Raw genomic sequence first — 18554 nt, 5'->3', positions numbered from 1 at the left:
CAGGCGTGAGAGGTACACTTTTCAGTAATGCATGCATTTACAGACAATACATAAAATGTAAATATAATAAAAATTTGTCTATTTTTTTAATGAATTTTGTTTTACAATACATATTGTGTAAGCCAGGGGAAATCATGTGTATGATTTAATCTAAAAAATAAGAATATAAGTGGCAGAGAAGAAGACTGTTTTGAACAGATAATAGAGTTCAGAATTCATGCACACCACAGTTCTGTGTTTGTTTAGTTGGCGGTAACCACACCTTTATTAAGAACTACATTCTGTACTTTGACCTGGACAATGTATTACCAGTATAAGATGCTTTAAGAAGTGACTTCTTAAAAAGATAAGCGCTCAAACTTCCTGTGCAGACCAGAGACCATTGTTTTTCAACTCCCAAGTAAATTGCAATTATATAGCTTCTAATGTTATCTACATTCAGCCTGAAAACTTTTATTTCAGATTCTGAAACAAAGAATACTTCAATTATGTGGCACCTGTTAGTACTATGGCATTACAGAGTAATGCAATTGTATAATATGTTTTTTATTTTCATATATTTATCTACGTGGTAGAACAGGGGTGGGGACCCCTTTTCCTGAATGGCCATATATATGACCTATATATATATATATATATAGAGAGAGAGAGAGAGAGAGAGAGAGAAATTTCTGCTCTTAACTTTAATTGATCCATTTAATTGGTTGTTTATTTAAACAACAGAAAACTCTCATGTCGCTCTTGGGAATATTCAGGCGGGGTAATTGTGAAATTGTTGCCAGTATCCTTCATGTAGAGTGTTTTGTAAAATGAACAACATTCATAGCTGATGAACTGAAAAATATTTCTGAATGCGTTTTTAAAAATCGTCACATTTCTTTCCACATTTGTGCCTCTGTAGAGTTACATTTTAGCAATTATTTATTGAGTACTTTGTTTTTCTCAAGGCATCGTTATCGTTACAGTCTCATATTACAATAATTAATTTTAATAGGACTGATGAGTTCATTACTGACGAAGAGATGGTGATGATCAGCTGGGTAGGAATACCACAACACCCATGAGAGCATTCTGTTCCACTGAGCGGAGGATAATGACTTCCTTCAGAACCTGAAGACATTCCTTTAGATCATTCAAGAGAACCAAGCTGCGTGCCCATTGGCTGCGGTGCAATTTATTGTAGCGGTCGAGAGCTCTGATAGGCTGGAACGTATTTGCATCGGTGCACATCGCACAACCTGAAACCGTGTCGGCGATACCACGCATGCAAATGGACGGAGTTATGCCATCCAGCAGCAATCATGAGAATAAGCAGGCCTTTGTGAGGCCATGAGGCCTTATCGTGGGTGAATGTCGTGAGCTGACAGCCACCACCAGTAGATTGGGGTTGATAGGGCAGTCAGGCCGATTTGCATGTAGGCTAGATGAGGCCATGGAAAAAGGAGAAAGGTCTAGGTGCTTAAATCGTTTTATTGCTATGCAGGGTGTGGCGCATCCGACATTTTACCTTCACTATTGTGGAGGAATGGCTCTCGTGGTCAATTTGCATCTTTTACAATCCCCCTCGCGAACTTTTGCAGGTTATACTGCTGTCAGAATGAGTTCTGGTGGCGCACACTGTAAAATGGGGTGCTTTGAAATGAAAAAAATTGATGCTTTGAAATGTGAGCCATTGTACAGCGTACTGCCAGACTGGCAAACTGTCAAGAAGGAAATCAACAACAAAAGGAAGTAATTCAGAAGTGTTATTTTTACATGTGTTAATGTGCTCAGTGAAAACCTGTATGGTTTGTGATCCATAAATTGTGTACAGTATGATAGAATGCTGACAGGTAGAGTAAGCATTCTTTAGAGTGTGTACTTTGCGCTTTCCTGTTTAAACCATACTCTGAAAGGCATCACCATATGCACCCTTATGGCCCGTATGGTGACTCAATTGATAAATCTTTTCACGTCTTAATGCATGTCCTTATTTGGACAGGAAGTCAGCACACTGGATTAACATGTTGAAATGACAATGTAGGTATGACATCTAACTCTGTGAATGTTCAAGATGGAATCAATTGCTAAACTGCAGTCCTGTAACAAATACTTATATCTGATTGGGGAATGAATGCACAGACACAGGCATTGAACAGTGTACCAACACAGAAGTTGTTAAAAAAAACAAATGGCTAAACACTGAGATGCATTGAGGTACGTTTCTAGTAACTGCCTTTTGAAATGCGACCCTCATTATCAATCACTGTTAAAAGAAAAAACAGTTTATTAATTTGAGCATAACATCCCCTGATTTGGAAAACATACAGCTTCATACCAGTTATACAGCATGCAAATACTCTAAATGCTGAACTTCAGTATAATTCATATAAGGTTTATACATCATTTGTAATGTATAGTTAATCACAGAGCTCACAAATGTACTTTACATGCTAAAATGAATTATATAGTTTAAATAGCAGAGTAATATAATAGCATCAGTTGAATTTTACTCTGTAGCACATGTAGCTTGAGGGAGTAATTGATTGTATTGAATCCTTGCAGGGTTTGATACAACGTTAAATCTTATGGAATAGAACACAGTCTGAAAGTTACCATCACAGCAGATCTGAGGAAACACTGAGTATACATTTAAGAACAAAAACCTGTTACTCTCTTTTGTCAATTTAACATGGATTAAGTACATTAAGGCAAAAGACACCCTAAGCAGACATCTTCACTGATCGGTTGAGAACACGCTAACAATGGTGTTTTTGAGTCTCCACTGCTTCCTCTTTCATCACTTCCTGTGAAACAGATCAAATAAAAGCAAATAAACATTGGTAGCATAGGGGTAACGGACAAAAATGAACATCTAATATTAAAAGACATCAGTAACACTTTCTATGAATGGCCCTTCATATGAGCTACATAACTCCTTCATAAGCAGTAATAATAGTAAAAGCACCTGACATTTTTATGTCAATAAATGCAAATGGACATGTTATGCCACAGCTGATACCACAAATTACATCATGACATAGGCATGTGGCAAATGTCACTTGCTATTTGCTGTTATTGACATAAGCATTCATACATGTCTGTGTGGTGTTTCTGGATGTTATATGTAATGCTTCTGAAGCGGTTATATAGTTCCTATGAAGGACCATTCATAGAAAGTATTATGAAAATATCTCAGAAGTAAATCATACATAGTTAGTGCCACGGTCTCATTAGGTGTGACTATTAAACTGTCCAGGCCAGATGCAGGCAGCTTCATTGTAGAGCTGCCATACAGCTTGTCAAAAAGGGGTAGGGATAATTGTGTCCTTGGACCACAATAGCACCGCAGCAGGACCAGGTGGATAACAGATCTGAACAGGTGACAAAGAAACTCAGAAGTATGCCACATGTCCCGTTGCAGTGATGGAGTGACCAGAATCTCTCGCTCAGGTTCGACCCAGCATCTAAGCTAAACGAATCCTGCAACATCCTGACCATGCCACATAGACAGGTCTGCTGCAACTCCTGAAACGGAAGTGCAGAGGTGCGCCAAATTACCAGGAAATGCATCTGAAAACAAATCCAACCAGTTCCTCAGAGGGACTTTGATGGACCTGCCCAGTGTTCTTTCAATGTGAGGATTTCCAACGGCAGAATTAAAAGCAATTCCCAAGCTGAAAACGGAACCATATGTGGATATTTTTCAAACGTTGAAAAATAGTGAGTGTGAGAGTGAGATTTTTGTTTTGCTGATTTTTATTTCTGCTTAAGAGTGATTTGGAATGTCCTGCTGGTACTTTTGTCCTGGCTGTGCTTGTTTGCTGGTACTTTAAATAGTTTAAAATGTAAACTCAGGAGAAGGTGCATGAAGCACCTACTTGTGGAAGGTTTCCTCCATACCCCATTACAAAAAACATGTGCTCCCCTTTCTGTTTTTCTTACCAATTTGTAGTCAGTAACTGTTATTCTGGCCCACAGCCACTACTGTTCCAGAGTTAGCACTGATCTGAAGAGAGACTTCTCTCTCACTAATCAGAGGAGATACCGCTTTTTCACTGATCAGAGAAGAGACCTCTCTTTCACTAATCAGAGGAGATACCTCTCTTTCACTGATCAGAGGAGAGACAAATTTTTACTGTTTTTTTTTGTTTCTTTTTTTAAAGGAGTGGACATGCAGGTCACATGACCCCGGCTCACCTCATCACTGTGTGGGACCCTTTGCAGCGTCAAACATCTTCTTCCTGCCCTCCATTCCAGACATGGCCTCCACGTTCTTCCTCCAGTCACTGTCCTCTACTGGCCTCTTCTATGAACGACAGAATGGACGAATGATGAATGGACAGAAGGAGAGAGTGTAAGGTAAGGAGGTGTAGGAGGAACAGATGGACAGTACAGAGAGCGAAAGTGAGGAAAAGATACCATCGGGAACAGATAAAGGGAGAGTAAATAAATGAGCGAGAGCCAGAGAGAGAGGGAAAAGAGGGATAGGGAAATATACTACCGTCACATTGGAAAGGAAAAAGGAAAAAAAAAGGAAGGAAAAAACAATTTAGGGCCAGAGCTCAGCAACTTCAATGTACCACAAACTAATTTTCCAGACCTCATTCAGCCATTACCTTCATGTATGACCTCATTGATATTGAAAGCCAACTAACAATGATATAATCTAGCTTTAAGGCCAGTTCTCAAGGGGAATTCAGTTCAACTGTTGAAACCAGGATGATTTTCCACAAAAACGCATCCCACTGCTGTGTAATCCCAGTTGTCATTGGTAATTCGTGACTTCAGGCTCATCATGAATGTCAGGGACTGTTTTACACACTACAAGCAACACAGCACTATAAAGAGGTGTGTTAGAGGTGAGGTGTAGCTATCTCGGGCAACAGCAGGAATCCTGGTGCGTTGAAGTGAAGTATTAAGGTGACTCAAGGAACTCTGCTGATATAACCTCTCATTAACTCTGCTAGGTCATGGCCAATTGTGTCTGCTACAGTGCCCTATCCAGCCAATGTTGGGTAATGGCACAGCCAAGGCTGAGAACCTGAGCCTATAGGGTCCAGTCTATGCTCGTTATGAATGCAAGTGACTCTTACTTAAGCAATAACGCAGTGCTGTATGACGAATACAGTCACAGCTACAGGGGAGTTGCTAGGCACGACCCAAAGTGTATTAAATGGTTGCAACTCATCAAAACAATTAATTGGTGACACAATATTATTTTGTAATAACATTTAGTAAATAACGGTTTGTGCATGGAGTGATACTGTTTACAAACAGGCTATTTGAGTAACTGTTACTGTATTTACAGTCAAAGTAGGACGTGATTCTCAGCCAATCAGCGTCCAGGATCTAGAAGCTGCTTGTATCCAGGGCAACTTGCATAGGTGCAAACATGCAGGTTTAGGCCAAGAAGTGCTGATGCTGAGTCATCGGGGTCAAAACCAACAGTGGTAGCATGCTGCTGCAGACTGCTGGCGAGCGAATGTTGGCTAACGAGGTAATGCAGCAAAGGCTCAGACGTGTGACTATAAGACCCAGCTTGTGTCTCCACTGAAGGCCATCCCTGACTGAGACAGTCCAGAATCTTCTCTTAGTCTTACTCTGATCAATGAACGTGGATTTAGTCCTCAAACGGAACTGAGGTTTGGCTTTTAGGTGCTGCCATTCTGTTATTGTCAGTTATACACAAAGACGGCTAGGACTGTTTGTCACAAAACAAGGTCAGGGAACAGTTAATTCTCTTGGGGCAGGACTTTCTTTCTTGTATACCACAATAATTTACAATGCACTATGGCACCACTGACATGATATGAACAAACCAATGGCATGCTTTCAGTCCTCAGACAACAATCCATTCAGCAAAAGTGCAACGCTGGCATAAAGCAAGCATACAGACACTTTAGAATAAGGTTACAGTAATTAACATGAACGAAGTAATTACTCAACATGAACAAATAATAATGTTTTAACAAAACATGATAGCATGACAGTAATATATACAAACTATTTTTGGTTGGGAAGTACTTCATGATGTGTTCATATAAATCAAAACAACATTATTCGAAGGTTTCTGTTTGCTTCTAAAGCACTGTGTTTGAGTTACATTTTGCCTGAAAAGACTATCAGTTGAGGAAGGCATGCATGTCAGTGGTTTGTTTGCTTCATTAAGAAGACATTTCAGCTGAAGACAAAGTGATCGTCCTCTCCTTTCTTTTACAGTCGTCGTAATTTGACACATTTATAAAAACCAGTACCTCAGTCCGTGGAGAGGGCTAAGCAGGGAGGGGGGAGGTGGCCTAGGCGTGAGTGACAGGTCCGTCCTACTGGTCGAACAGGTCCTCCGCTCTGTGGTGCGCTCACGCGGGACGGCCGAATCGGAGCGTCCCGCGGGTCCGGGATGGGGCGGGGCCGATCTTGGAGGCGGGGCGGAAAGCCGGCCCGCACAAAGCCTGGCCTCAGCCGCCACAAAGCCGCCATTGTCAGGCTCCGCCGCGCCCGTGCGGGCGCCGCCCAGCATTATCAGCGACACCATCTCTCCCGCGCCGCATCAAAAGCCCCTTCCTGCCTCACACTGCGGCGTCCCACATCCTTCCCGAAAGCCAGTCTAAGCGCCTTTGAAAAGTGATGTCATCTGCATTTCTCACATCACTGCTGAAACTGAGGCTCCCTGTGGGGACAGAGCTTAGACTTTTCTTCTTGGCGTCTCCTTGGGTTCCGCCATTGCCCAGCACCTTCGGTTCCAAAGAAGCCAGGCGCTCACGTAGCTTTAAAACAGTGTAACACCTCAATGGCTGTTGAGTCAGATGTGGGTATGGTCACTGTCATGAGGTTCATCCCCTCCCTCCAGACCGTAGGTAAGGTTAACAGTGTCCAGGCCATGAAGTGCCAACACAAAACAGTTCAGCCAGGAAACTGCGGTCTCTCAGCTGCAGCCAACTTAGATTCCTACACATTAATTTAACCAAAGCTAACAATAACACATGCCCTGTTTCTCAGATCAAATGATTCAAATGAAAGTGCTGTATTGTTCTTTTTGGTTGAATGGAAGTGGAAAAGCAGTGGAAAAGTACTACAGTAAATCAAGGGGCAGTCTTCACCAGTGCGTGTTATAATAACATACTGAATATTAGTAGCAGAGGATCTGCTATGTAATGCCTCTTGTCCTCAAGATGGCCCTTTCCCTAAGGATATGGTAAATGGTACTGTATTTATATAGCGCTTTTATCCAAAACGCTTTACAATTGATGCCTCTCATTCGCCAGAGCAGTTAGGGTTTAGGTGTCTTGCTCAGGGACACTTCGACACGCCCAGGGCGGGGATCGAACCGGCAGCCCTCCGACTGCCAGACAACCGCTCTTACCTCCTGAGCTATGTCGCACCTCATGTGTTCGATTTGAATATACATTTACAGTATGACTTTGCCCTCTGCGTTCTTCTGACTGAGGAAATTGTAATTGTTTTTCCATCAAACATTCTGAATTTTTTAAAAGGCCTTTGCTATTCCTTTTTGCATATGTCATAGGCCCTTATTTGTGAAAACCATTTTTTTAGGTTTCTAATGCAGGATTTTAATCTTGGTCATGAAGTACTTCAGGATGTGCTTGATCTTATTGTTAGTCAACATGTCATTGACCGATTAAAAAGTAACTGAGTTCACAGTTAAGCCCCTTCACCTGGAAAGCTGGGTCTAAAATGGAGCACCCATCAGATCAACCAGGACCGTTGTGGAAAACCCCTGGCCTACCTTCTCAGTGTCCTCCTTCTTGACGGATTTGAGGTTAGCCCTGAGGTCCATGGACACCTTGTGCTTGGAGCCCAGCAGTGACCGCAGGATGGCGTCGGCCGACACCCTCACCCTCCTCAGGGTGGGGCGCTTGAACTTCCCCCGCAGGTCCACCACCTTGATGGTCAGGTCTTTGATCTAAAAAAGAAAATGGGGGGTGGGAATTTGGGGATCTATCCTAAATTCAGCCAAAAAAGAACTCCCTAGGAGCAACTGAATATACTGAAATTTATTGTAAAATACAATAAAGTGATTTCTAAACATGTTCAAATCTTTTATTATTTAGTACAGTAGAGCCCATTTCTGTAAGGAGTTTTCTGTTGCTCTGTGTACACTGAAAATTCAGCTTGACTCTGAAACAGCTGAATTGTGGGATTTGTAGTTTGGCCTTGCTGCTGCTGCACTAAACCGTACCTCTCTGGTGTTGTGAATGACTTTGGCCTCGATGTCGTACCGCTCCTCGTCCACCGCGTCGATCTTAGCGTGTAGCTCCCGGCAGAGCTCCTGTGGTGAGAGAGAGGTGGGTCTCAGGGAGGAGCTTCACCAGGCCGCTAGGCTACAAGCAGAAAAGCTTCAGGAGCCTGACATGGCTGCCTTACAGTAGAGCTTGGCATGGCTCTTACAGTAGAGCTTGGCATGGCTGTCTTACAGTAGAGCCTGGCATGGCTGTCTTACAGTAGAGCCTGGCATGGCTGTCTTACAGTAGAGGCTGGCATGACTCTTACAGTAGAGGCTGGCATGACTCTTACAGTAGAGCCTGGCATGGCTGTCTTACAGTAGAGCCTGGCATGGCTGTCTTACAGTAGAGCCTGGCATGGCTCTTACAGTAGAGCCTGGCATGGCTGTCTTACAGTAGAGCCTGGCATGACTCTTACAGTAGAGCCTGGCATGGCTGTCTTACAGTAGAGCCTGGCATGGCTCTTTTACAGTAGATCCTGGCATGACTCTTACAGTAGAGCCTGGCATGGCTCTTACAGTAGAGCCTGGCATGCTTATCTTACAGTAGAGCCTGGCATGGCTCTTTTACAGTAGAGCCTGGCATGGCTCTTACAGTAGAGCCTGGCATGCTTATCTTACAGTAGAGCCTGGCATGGCTCTTTTACAGTAGAGCCTGGCATGGCTCTTTTACAGTAGATCCTGGCATGGCTCTTACAGTAGAGCCTGGCATGGCTTCTCTTACAGTAGAGCCTGACATGGCTTCTCTTACAGTAGAGCCTGACATGGCTCTTACAGTAGAGGCTGGCATGGCTGTCTTACAGTAGCACAGGTGAGCCAGCGAGGTACATTGAAGCTACAAATGTAATCTCAACTGCGTTGTCAGGTGTTGAGCGAATATTTGATGTCCGTCATCATCTTTGTTGATTCAGTGCATATCTGTCCGGCCCCATCTATCCACCGCACATGAGGAGTCACCATAATGGCTTTTGTGTATTGCCATGGTAGGTGCTCCATACCGACAGTATTTTAGCTTTCATCTCCTTATAAAACCTTTGATATTGGACGCAGTATGTGCTCAGCAGCTTTTGTGAATTGGTCGATACACCGTGTTGTCTTTGATCAGATTTCAAGAGAACTTCTCGAACACAAATGAAACAACAACACAAACAAAATCTTGTGTTATATAAAACGAGCAGAAGAAAGACTGGAGGCAGCTGTAGCAGCTGGCTCTGTTCTTTGCAGCACCCAGTGCCTTGTGGGAAAAATATTGATATTGAGAACACCTGTAGGGCAGAAATCAGAGGGGAGAGTAGCGTGTCACTCCCTTGTCAGACAAAGCCAGAGAACAGGTGGAACAGGAAGACTAACAGGAAGACAAAGAGGAAGAACAGGAAGGGGAGGGGCCAATGCAAACACAACATTAGCATGGCTGAAGGTAACTCACACATTACTGTCAATAGAAATGACACATGCATAGCTAAAGGTCAGCAGCCATCTCTTGATTTAGCCCTTTTAAATGAAGAACGTTAGTTCAGTGAAGATGACTCAATGTATAACTGCCATTTCATAGCATGTGGTGGCCACACTTTCTTTCCATCACCTGTATATGTATTATATTGAATTCACAATACTCAATACCATAAGCGCCCTAACCCAAGAACCTGAGGAATGTGCCACTCACATTATAGCTAATACCTCATAACTTTCACACACCACTATGAAATAACAGACATATCACCTAAGTTAAGGGGTCCTAGCTCATGATAAATTAATCCCCTTCACTCATACCTTAATTCCCTAGTTAATTTGTTATGCATATATATCTTGGCCTTATATATACCTTAACATAAAACATTTATTAAATCTGTTAATGTTCTGTGCAAGGGTACATTAATGGATGCAGCAGAGAAACAATACAGCAGAGGCCTTAAATATATTTGTGTAATAAACTCCTTAATGGCATATTTAAGGTATGTACATCAAGGTATGCATTAGATTTAATTGTACAATGACTAACTGCCATTTTCAGTTGAGGTCTATATTCATTTTGACATTTTGAAAATTTACCTCAGAACATTCTTTTGTATTTAAAGGACAACCAAATCATAACACATATGCACAAATGCAATCATATTGTATCATATAGCCATAGCCATATGGCTAATTTCTTGACTGATTTTCTAAAGCAGGGGACCCACAGGTATTTAAATTTACTTTATAACTGATATTCTTGTGAGGTCCCTGTAGACTAGGTTTACACAATAACCTGGTTAATTTTGAAATGGCTATATTAATTAAGTATCATAGTCAATAGGCAGTCCAACTGGCTAACATTGAAAAACATAGTTAAGCTGACAAAACTGAATATGCAAAAAAATAATTCATTTAACAAACCGTTTTGAAAAGGCTTAGGGTATGGCCAAAATGACTGATTTTACTGGTTACATTAAATATTATTTTCAAATAGGAAAATAACATTAGTATTGGGAAACAATCAATATGCCAGGCAGTCAATCTCGATTAGAACTTTTCTGAAGTTGACATTTAATTAAGGTTGTAGCATAATTCCAACGTTTTATATGTTTAGTTTTGGTGTAGTTTGTCTCCTGTGTTTGTGATTAAAACATTTTTTTTTTCCATTTTCAGATCCATGCCTGTGTAGTGTATACATTGTTTAGTTTTTGTTTCAGTTTCAGGGGGAGAAAGTAGGCTTCAGGTAAAATGCTGTAAGAATCAAACACCTTTCCCTTAACAGAGTGGGAACAGCAGGCCATGACCTCATTAGACACTGGAATTGGGTTTTTACAGTAATGTGCAACGTTTTCAATTTGCTCAATTGTAACTTTTTTTTAACACTGGAACCTGTGGCGGACTGTCAGTATGAGGTGGAAACAGGTGGCCATGCCCCCCCCCCCCCAGTCAATGTGTCCTCCAGTTAGACAGCTTTGGTTCACAGAGCCTGCTGCTCTAGCCTGAGTATGAAAAATAAAAATGGCCTCTCAATATCGTGGACGCTGGTGGCTAGGATGGTCGGTTGTAGGATTACACCTGCAGATTTGTTGCTTTGATGTTTGTCTTTCAGTTTCTAATTGAGGCCTTGGACACCAGATGTAAGATAAGATAAGGTAAAATAAGTTACACTTAACTGATACCCCGCAGGTTAACTTGTGTTCTGCATTTGACCCACCCTAGCTACTGAGGAACAGCGGGCAGCTACAGCGCAGTGCCCAGGGCTCATCCAGTTCTGAGGCCAGTGCCTTGGTTAAGGGCCAAGGCAGGAGTGCACCTAACCTGACATGCATGTCTTAGTGTGGGAAGAAACCGGAGTTCCCAGAGGAAGCCAGGGAGAACATACAAGCTCCACGCAGAGAGGATCCGTCCAGCCAGGACTCTGAACTCGGAAGCTCTGTCTCGCAAGGCAGCAGTGCTACCCGCCCCGCCAGCGTGCCACCCTTAATTGGTGTTCGGCACCAAATTGGGTACACTGCGGCCCTCCATGCCTGGTACCTCTGCTTAAACAGTCCCGTCTGGGCACACCTGTCACATGACGTCATCGGGGGCATAAAGGAGTCTGACGGTGTTTGGAACAGAGCCGGTCCGCGGGGGAAAGGGGTGTGGGGAGCACGGTGGGGATTTCGGTTTCTGTTTTACGGGGGTTTGTGGCACCACCTGGAGTTCAGCGAAGGACATGCCGCTCGTCTGCAGGGGTGGGGCCTTCTCCTCCAGGTATCTCTCCTTCTCTTCCTCTTTGTCCACGATCTCCTGCTCAAGTTCCTCCTTCGCCTTGGCCACCATCAGACTCTGAACAGGCACACACTCACACACTTTACACGGAAGGTCTATCATATATATTTTTTTTTTTACAAGTTCTCCAGCAGCCTGTGTAAAATGACACTTGTGTGTTTTTCTGCCTGCTGTAGGTGGGGACCATAGGTTACTTGGTGCCCGTTTTGTGGTGTAAATGAGCTGTGTTCTCCCTCTTGTGGTACATAAATGAACAACAGTATGGAAATTGCTGTGCACCAAAAACATCATTTTCCGGATGATTTTTTTTTTATCTTCAATGTTTGTTTTTCTTCCACTTTGGAATTCTGAGTCATATTTCTAGGCCTGACTCATTGCTACATCATTTTGAGAGAGGTCAGTCAAAGCACATGCCCTCTCTGACTCTGCAGTTTAGGGTTAGGGTTAGACTAAGCCATGCTGTTGCTGCATCCGCCAGGAGCCAAGGAACGTGTATTATATGCATTTGGCTCAAACCAACTCGGGGACACCAGCTGACTAGAGGAGCCACTCTTGTGTGTTGAGTTGGGGGAGGGAGGATTTCGATAACGTGCCAGTCTACAGGGATGTGGGTTGCAGTTGGTGTGATCACAAACTGATACCAGAGCTACAGAGCATCACTGCGCTGAAAGCTGGCTCTTTAACGGGATGCACTGCTCAATCGCCCTGAAAGATTCCGTTTTGGTCACACTGCATGCGACGGCTCAGATGAGACTCACCTTGAGCATGAGCTTGCGGGAGGCTGAGATTTTGGACTTTGTCTAAAGAAAGATGGAGACATTGAAATGACATTAGAGCTATTCACATGAGCACAGTGCTACAGTCATATACATACATGAATCAGTAACACACCAATCAGATGAATTCATCCATTTATTTTTTTTACCTTTACATAAACTGTAGCTTTATATAGACTATTTCTATCATTACCTCATTAACATTGTTGCATTCCATTAATTTAAGATTTTAAGTGCTGATTTTCTTTCTCGTTCTCCGTCTGTCTTTCTTGCTCTCACATGCATGTGCGTGCAATAAAAACACGTGTGAGAAAAACGGGTGCATTAGCAGGGATATTTATATGACATATTAAACATTCTTACCTCACGTCTGCAAAAAAAAAGAGAAGAGTGTAAGAACTTATTGGCATTGGAGTGATATTATAGTACATTATCAGAGTGAGCACAATTTAATTTAGTTCTTTAAGAGCATTTCTGTTATGAGTAGAATACATCAAATTCAGACAGTGTTATTTTATTTTATTTTTTGCTTTTCCACCAGAGTTATGTTGTATACTGTTGTTGCCTAGTAAATGACCAATTGGTGGTTTCATTTTACTGTATATACTGTTATTATTATTATCTGTTTGTCTTGGAAGGGACAGGATCTATGTGTTTTAATCTGAAGTATCTGAGCCATTGTAGCTCATGGAAGAGCTTGTTTTGTTTCAGAGTTGTTGTTATTGATGCTTTTCTGTGAATATCCCAAGTGCTATGTCTGATAACATTATAACAGCTGCCATATTGTAGGCGGCTCTGAATTGGTAGAGGTGGGGGGCGATGGGATGTGAAATAATGCAATGCAGTATACGTACAGTTGCTCCGGCATCTTGGTATCGATGGCTTGCCCTGCAAGACAAAAATAAGGTCTTTTGTTTCTGGGCTTGACGAAGCGGTCACATCGGCCACTTTATTAGATTCTCAGCTGTTGGAAAAATGTGCGTTCATCAGAGCTCGAGTTTCCACTCCCGTTATTTTCTTAGCCAGCCGTCAGCAGCGCTAATAAGTAGCGAACCGCGCAGTGACGGACGCGCCTCGATTCCGCTCTCCGGCCCTCATAGTTTGAAGGTTAGGGATTCCTGCCAGTTGTCTACGGAGTGGGAGGCCTCCACAGCCTATAGACTTCTCCAGCTGTCTCTCCAAAACACGGACTCCCTTAGAAATGGCTGAACGACAGAGGCGAAGGCCGAGCTGTAAAAGGTAATTTTGACCTGAGTGGAAAACGCCTGCCTGGATCAGCTGAACTGTCTGGGGTCCCGGCTCTTTGTCCCTCTCCCCGGCGTCTCGCTGTGATCCTAACTCATAAAATAAGGCCCTGCGTCCCACAGTGCATTGCCCCCAGTGCATCAGGCATTAAGCTGTAGATTCTGGTGTTAAGCCGCGCTGGGTTTGCACACTACCAAACGTGGAATACGCGGCATTGTTCTGGATGGGGTTCAGCTTTCGGAGTGAGTCACCGGGCCGGCATTTCAGGGTTTCGATGTCGTTCCATGCAGAAGCGCAAGCTTTGGAGCGGAGATGCTGTTAGAACCGCACTGTTCTAAGGGCAGATGGCATTCAAAAGCACCTTCAATGAACCAAATGACCCGAGGGAAGTGGACCTTTAAAATACATCGCAAAGCATTCTGGGGAGGTTTGATTGGGGGTGGGGGGTCGGAGTATTGGAGGCTGCCCTGCGTCGTAGTACCAATGCAGACAGATAACAATCCCCTGCTTTCTTCTGCGGATTAGCTGCCCAGAAGGAATTCGGCTCCGCAAATAGCCCCCGGGTCGCCCTGAGGGAGCGCGTGCGGACCCCCCTCTGCAGCTCTTTATCAGCCTCTGGACGAGGGTCCCGTCACCGTCCGCCCACACGAGGCGGAAATCTGAGCATCAGAGTCCGACATCGCAGATATGTCTGGCACTCCCAGATAGCTCAGGGCCATTATCTCCATTAGGTATTCCCCTGCACTGACTGTACAGGGATACTCATCCCTGTGTCTATTCTGTGAAATGATACAAGGAAAAAAAACTGTAGTCCAGATACAGTAGTAGTATTTTAGTATTTAATAATAATGTAGTAATTGTAAGCAGATATGTGTAAGAAATGAATGAATGAGTTCGCTTTACTTGTAAATATGATGCGCACAGTAAAGTCTACTGCATAAAGGTTTTTGTGCTGATATACATTATGGATTAAATTTTTTTTTTTTGTTAAATACTTTAGCCAGCCATAAATTCAGTTTAGCAAATCATGGTAAAAGAAAATATATATGGTTTTATTCTGAGAATGGATGGTTTCAATTTTAAAATAAAGGAATTGTTAGCATCGTAATAGCAAGGTCTCCCTCAGTTCTCGGTTTTGCTTTGGACCCCAGTAGTGACACGTCTGTTTTGTAGCTCGATATTCATCCTCATCAGTGAACTTGCGCACTAGGCTTGCCATCTGTTACTGATCTGTTCGTACTTTCTTCCCTGTAATTTCTGTATTTTTGTAATTTCATGGCACATAATGAATTCCTCTCAAGTGAAATCGTTCTGACTAGGCATCCATTTTATATACTTTAAAGCCATTTTATGTTTTAAATCAATCTGCTATTAAAACGTTTTTTTATTATTTTTTTTCCCCAGGCAGTGCTTATTAGAGAATAAATGTTGTATGTAGTACATCAGTATATAATGGCATGAACAATGAATGTCATATTGATAATATCAGTGCTATAAAGCAATGACCTCACAATGCAGACCAATGATATGAATGCTAATGTTGAATCACTTAGCCATAACCCTACCAGAACTAGACCAAGCTAAATACACATTTCTTTTGTTTGCATTTTAATAGTTTAGTAGTCTTAACCAGAGCAACTTACACAGTTTACATTACTTCACATACAGTCTGTTTATACAGCTGAACTCAGGTTAAGTACCTTGCCCAAGGATTGTCTAACCATTATAGTACCTAAATCAAAGCTCCCAGTTTCAGTGAACTTATGTCATTACAGCCCCTTATAACCCCATCCGCTAACAAACAGATTTTGTTCCGTTTCTCTGGCAGACAGTATAACATTATATCAAATAAGTTTTATTTGTATAGCGCTTCCTACTGAGAACTGTCACTAAGACCCAGACAAAGAGCAAGACACAGAGTAAAAGTAAAAACCAGGCTTGAACCCGCAGACAGCAGGGACAGGAGGGATTAATCCTAGCTCTCAGACACACCCCACACAGTCTGACGGGACGGAGGCATCCTACCTTGGTGAGGTGCGATGTGCGGTGGTCACTGCAGCCGGCCGACGGGACAGAGATGTGCTGAAGGAATGCGCCTGACTATTTAACCCTGGCCCCCATTGTCTGGCCTGGTCCTCACTGGGTGGTATTAATAGAGCAGCCCGCTCTCTGTCTCCCCCCTCAACACACGCCCACACACACGCACACACACACGCACACACACACACACACACGCACACACACACACACACACACACACATACGCACACGCACAGTCTCATTCACATCTACACACACACACGCACACGCACAGTCTCATTCACATCTACGCACACGTGAACACACTCACACGCACACACTCAGCACACGCCCACACACACACACACACACACACACACACACTCACACACTCACACACACACACATACACACACACATACGTACACGCACACAGTCTCATTCACATCTACGCACACGTGAACAGACTCACACGCTCACACACACACACACACACACGTACGCACGCAGGCACGCACTCAGGTCCACGCACACGCACACGCACACACACGCACACACACTCACAAACACAAACATACACATGCACTCACACTCACGAAAATAATCACATACTCACGTACACACACACACACACACACACACGTATGTACGCACTCACACACACGTATGTACGCACACACATACACACACAGTCTCATGCACACCCGCGCGTGCACATACACGTACGCACGCACTTACACACACACACATACACTCACACGTGCACACACTCATGTATACACGCACTCACGCACACAAAAATACAGTCTCATGCACTCACACACAAACACACACACACACACACACGTACTCGTGCACACACGCACGCATACACACATTCATGCACATGTGCACACACACACTCACACACACACACACATTCTCGTGCCCACACGCACGCATACACACATTCATGCACATGTTCACACACAGTCTCACATTTATGCAGGGATTTTCACAATAGCTCAGATTCTTCATCGTCCAGCACCTGAAATTCCTGGCTGTCGGACATTACTGGGGTTCAGAGGTCTCTCCGCAGCCTCTGATCGTGGGGAGCCTGGGGTACGTCGCTTCTACAGTAAAACGTTTTTCACAAGTCTGCATCCAGAGGAGGGAAGCAGGCAGGTCTGTCTCCCGTCGAGGGAGGCCTCTACCTCAGCCCACCTCTGACGGGACCGTGGCCTAGCGTGGTGAGTTCAGCCATCAAAAACTCGCCAAACTCTCTGTGATGAAAAATAAATGTTCACTTCTAATTAATTGTGCATAAATTCTGGCTGAATCGATCCAGGAACCTGCTCCAGAGAGATTAAATACATTATTTCCCGGGATTGCAGACTCCTAATTTTACTGTAGTTGGCTGATGATGTTGGCCAGAGAAGATATAGTGAAGTTTTTATTTTGGCAAAAGAATGTTGTAAAAAATATGGTTTGTTATTATTGGTCAGTTTCATCACATTGATTGCGAGTGTGGTGGAGTGCCATGGAGAGTGAAACAGGTGAAATATTAGCCTGCTGAACATGTAGCAGCCCTCCAATCTAGTGTGGGTACTGTAGTATATACAGCAGGAGGCTCAGTAGGACCGATGTGATAATCCAGATCTGGAACCGGGCTTCTAGCATCTCTTTAATCATGGGGGTGCTGACACTTCTGAGTTTAGTGGTTCTGTGTTCCATTGCCAAACAAAAAAAAAGAGTTGCCACTTTGATCATTTTTCATGGTGCATGTTAGCATAACCAATGATATTTAGACTGAAAACATTCAGTGTGCACATCCTGATTTAGACAGCAGTAATCAGTGATCACACCCTGATTTAGACAGCAGTATTCAGTGTGCACATCCTGATTTAATCAGCAGTATTCAGTGTACACCCTGATTTAGACAGCAGTATTCACAGAGTGCACATCCTGATTTAGACAGCAGTATTCAGTTTACACCCTGATTTAGACAGCAGTATTCAGTGTTCACATCCTGATTTAGACAGCAGTATTCAGTGTTCACATCCTGATTTAGACAGCAGTATTCACAGAGTGCACATCCTGATTTAGACAGCAGTATTCACAGTATGCACCCTGATTTAGACAGCAGTATTCACAGTGTGCACACCCTGATTTAGACAGCAGTATTCACGGAGTGCACATCCTGATTTAGACAGCAGTATTCACAGAGTGCACATCCTGATTTAGACAGCAGTATTCAGTGTACACCCCGATTTAGACAGCAGTATTCAGTGTTCACATCCTGATTTAGACAGCAGTATTCAGTGTTCACATCCTGATTTAGACAGCAGTATTCACAGTGTGCACACCCTGATTTAATCAGCAGTATTCAGTGTACACCCTGATTTAATCAGCAGTATTCAGTGTTCACATCCTGATTTAGACAGCAGTATTCACAGAGTGCACATCCTGATTTAGACAGCAGTATTCAGTGTACACCCCGATTTAGACAGCAGTATTCAGTGTTCACATCCTGATTTAGACAGCAGTATTCAGTGTTCACATCCTGATTTAGACAGCAGTATTCACAG

At 43.3% G+C, this 18554-nt stretch overlaps 1 protein-coding gene and 1 long non-coding RNA gene across 2 annotated transcripts in view; one reads left to right on the top strand and one right to left on the bottom strand.

Annotated features, from left to right (window-relative positions):
* Window positions 1-18554, top strand: part of LOC118208482 — a 46122-nt gene that overhangs the window by 7374 nt on the left and 20194 nt on the right. The window contains exon 2 of the long non-coding RNA XR_004761574.1: window positions 4146-4341. This is a non-coding gene — a long non-coding RNA (uncharacterized LOC118208482). The remainder of the gene's footprint in view (window positions 1-4145; window positions 4342-18554) is intronic.
* tnni1a (troponin I type 1a (skeletal, slow)) lies at window positions 1773-16081 on the bottom strand. The gene is made up of 9 exons (XM_035383203.1): window positions 15994-16081; window positions 13578-13611; window positions 13087-13093; window positions 12706-12747; window positions 11873-12004; window positions 8180-8269; window positions 7727-7903; window positions 4180-4288; window positions 1773-2786 (listed from the first exon to the last, which is right to left on the bottom strand). The coding sequence occupies exons 2-8, from the start codon at window positions 13589-13591 to the stop codon at window positions 4184-4186; spliced, it is 567 nt and encodes a 188-aa protein (XP_035239094.1). The 5' UTR covers window positions 13592-13611; window positions 15994-16081; the 3' UTR covers window positions 1773-2786; window positions 4180-4183.

This window comes from Anguilla anguilla, chromosome 11, assembly GCF_013347855.1.
Source record: "Anguilla anguilla isolate fAngAng1 chromosome 11, fAngAng1.pri, whole genome shotgun sequence".
NCBI classification, from domain to species: Eukaryota; Metazoa; Chordata; class Actinopteri; order Anguilliformes; family Anguillidae; genus Anguilla; species Anguilla anguilla.
This window is presented reverse-complemented; position numbering and strand designations above follow the sequence as displayed.

Excerpts from the sequence above, each read along its gene's own strand:
- tnni1a (XM_035383203.1), bottom strand. Across the intron at positions 12,005-12,705 it reads CCCGCAAGCTCATGCTCAAG|AGTCTGATGGTGGCCAAGGC; the intron begins GTGAGTCTCATC and ends GTGCCTGTTCAG. Across the intron at positions 8,270-11,872 it reads TGTCCTTCGCTGAACTCCAG|GAGCTCTGCCGGGAGCTACA; the intron begins GTGGTGCCACAA and ends CTCTCACCACAG.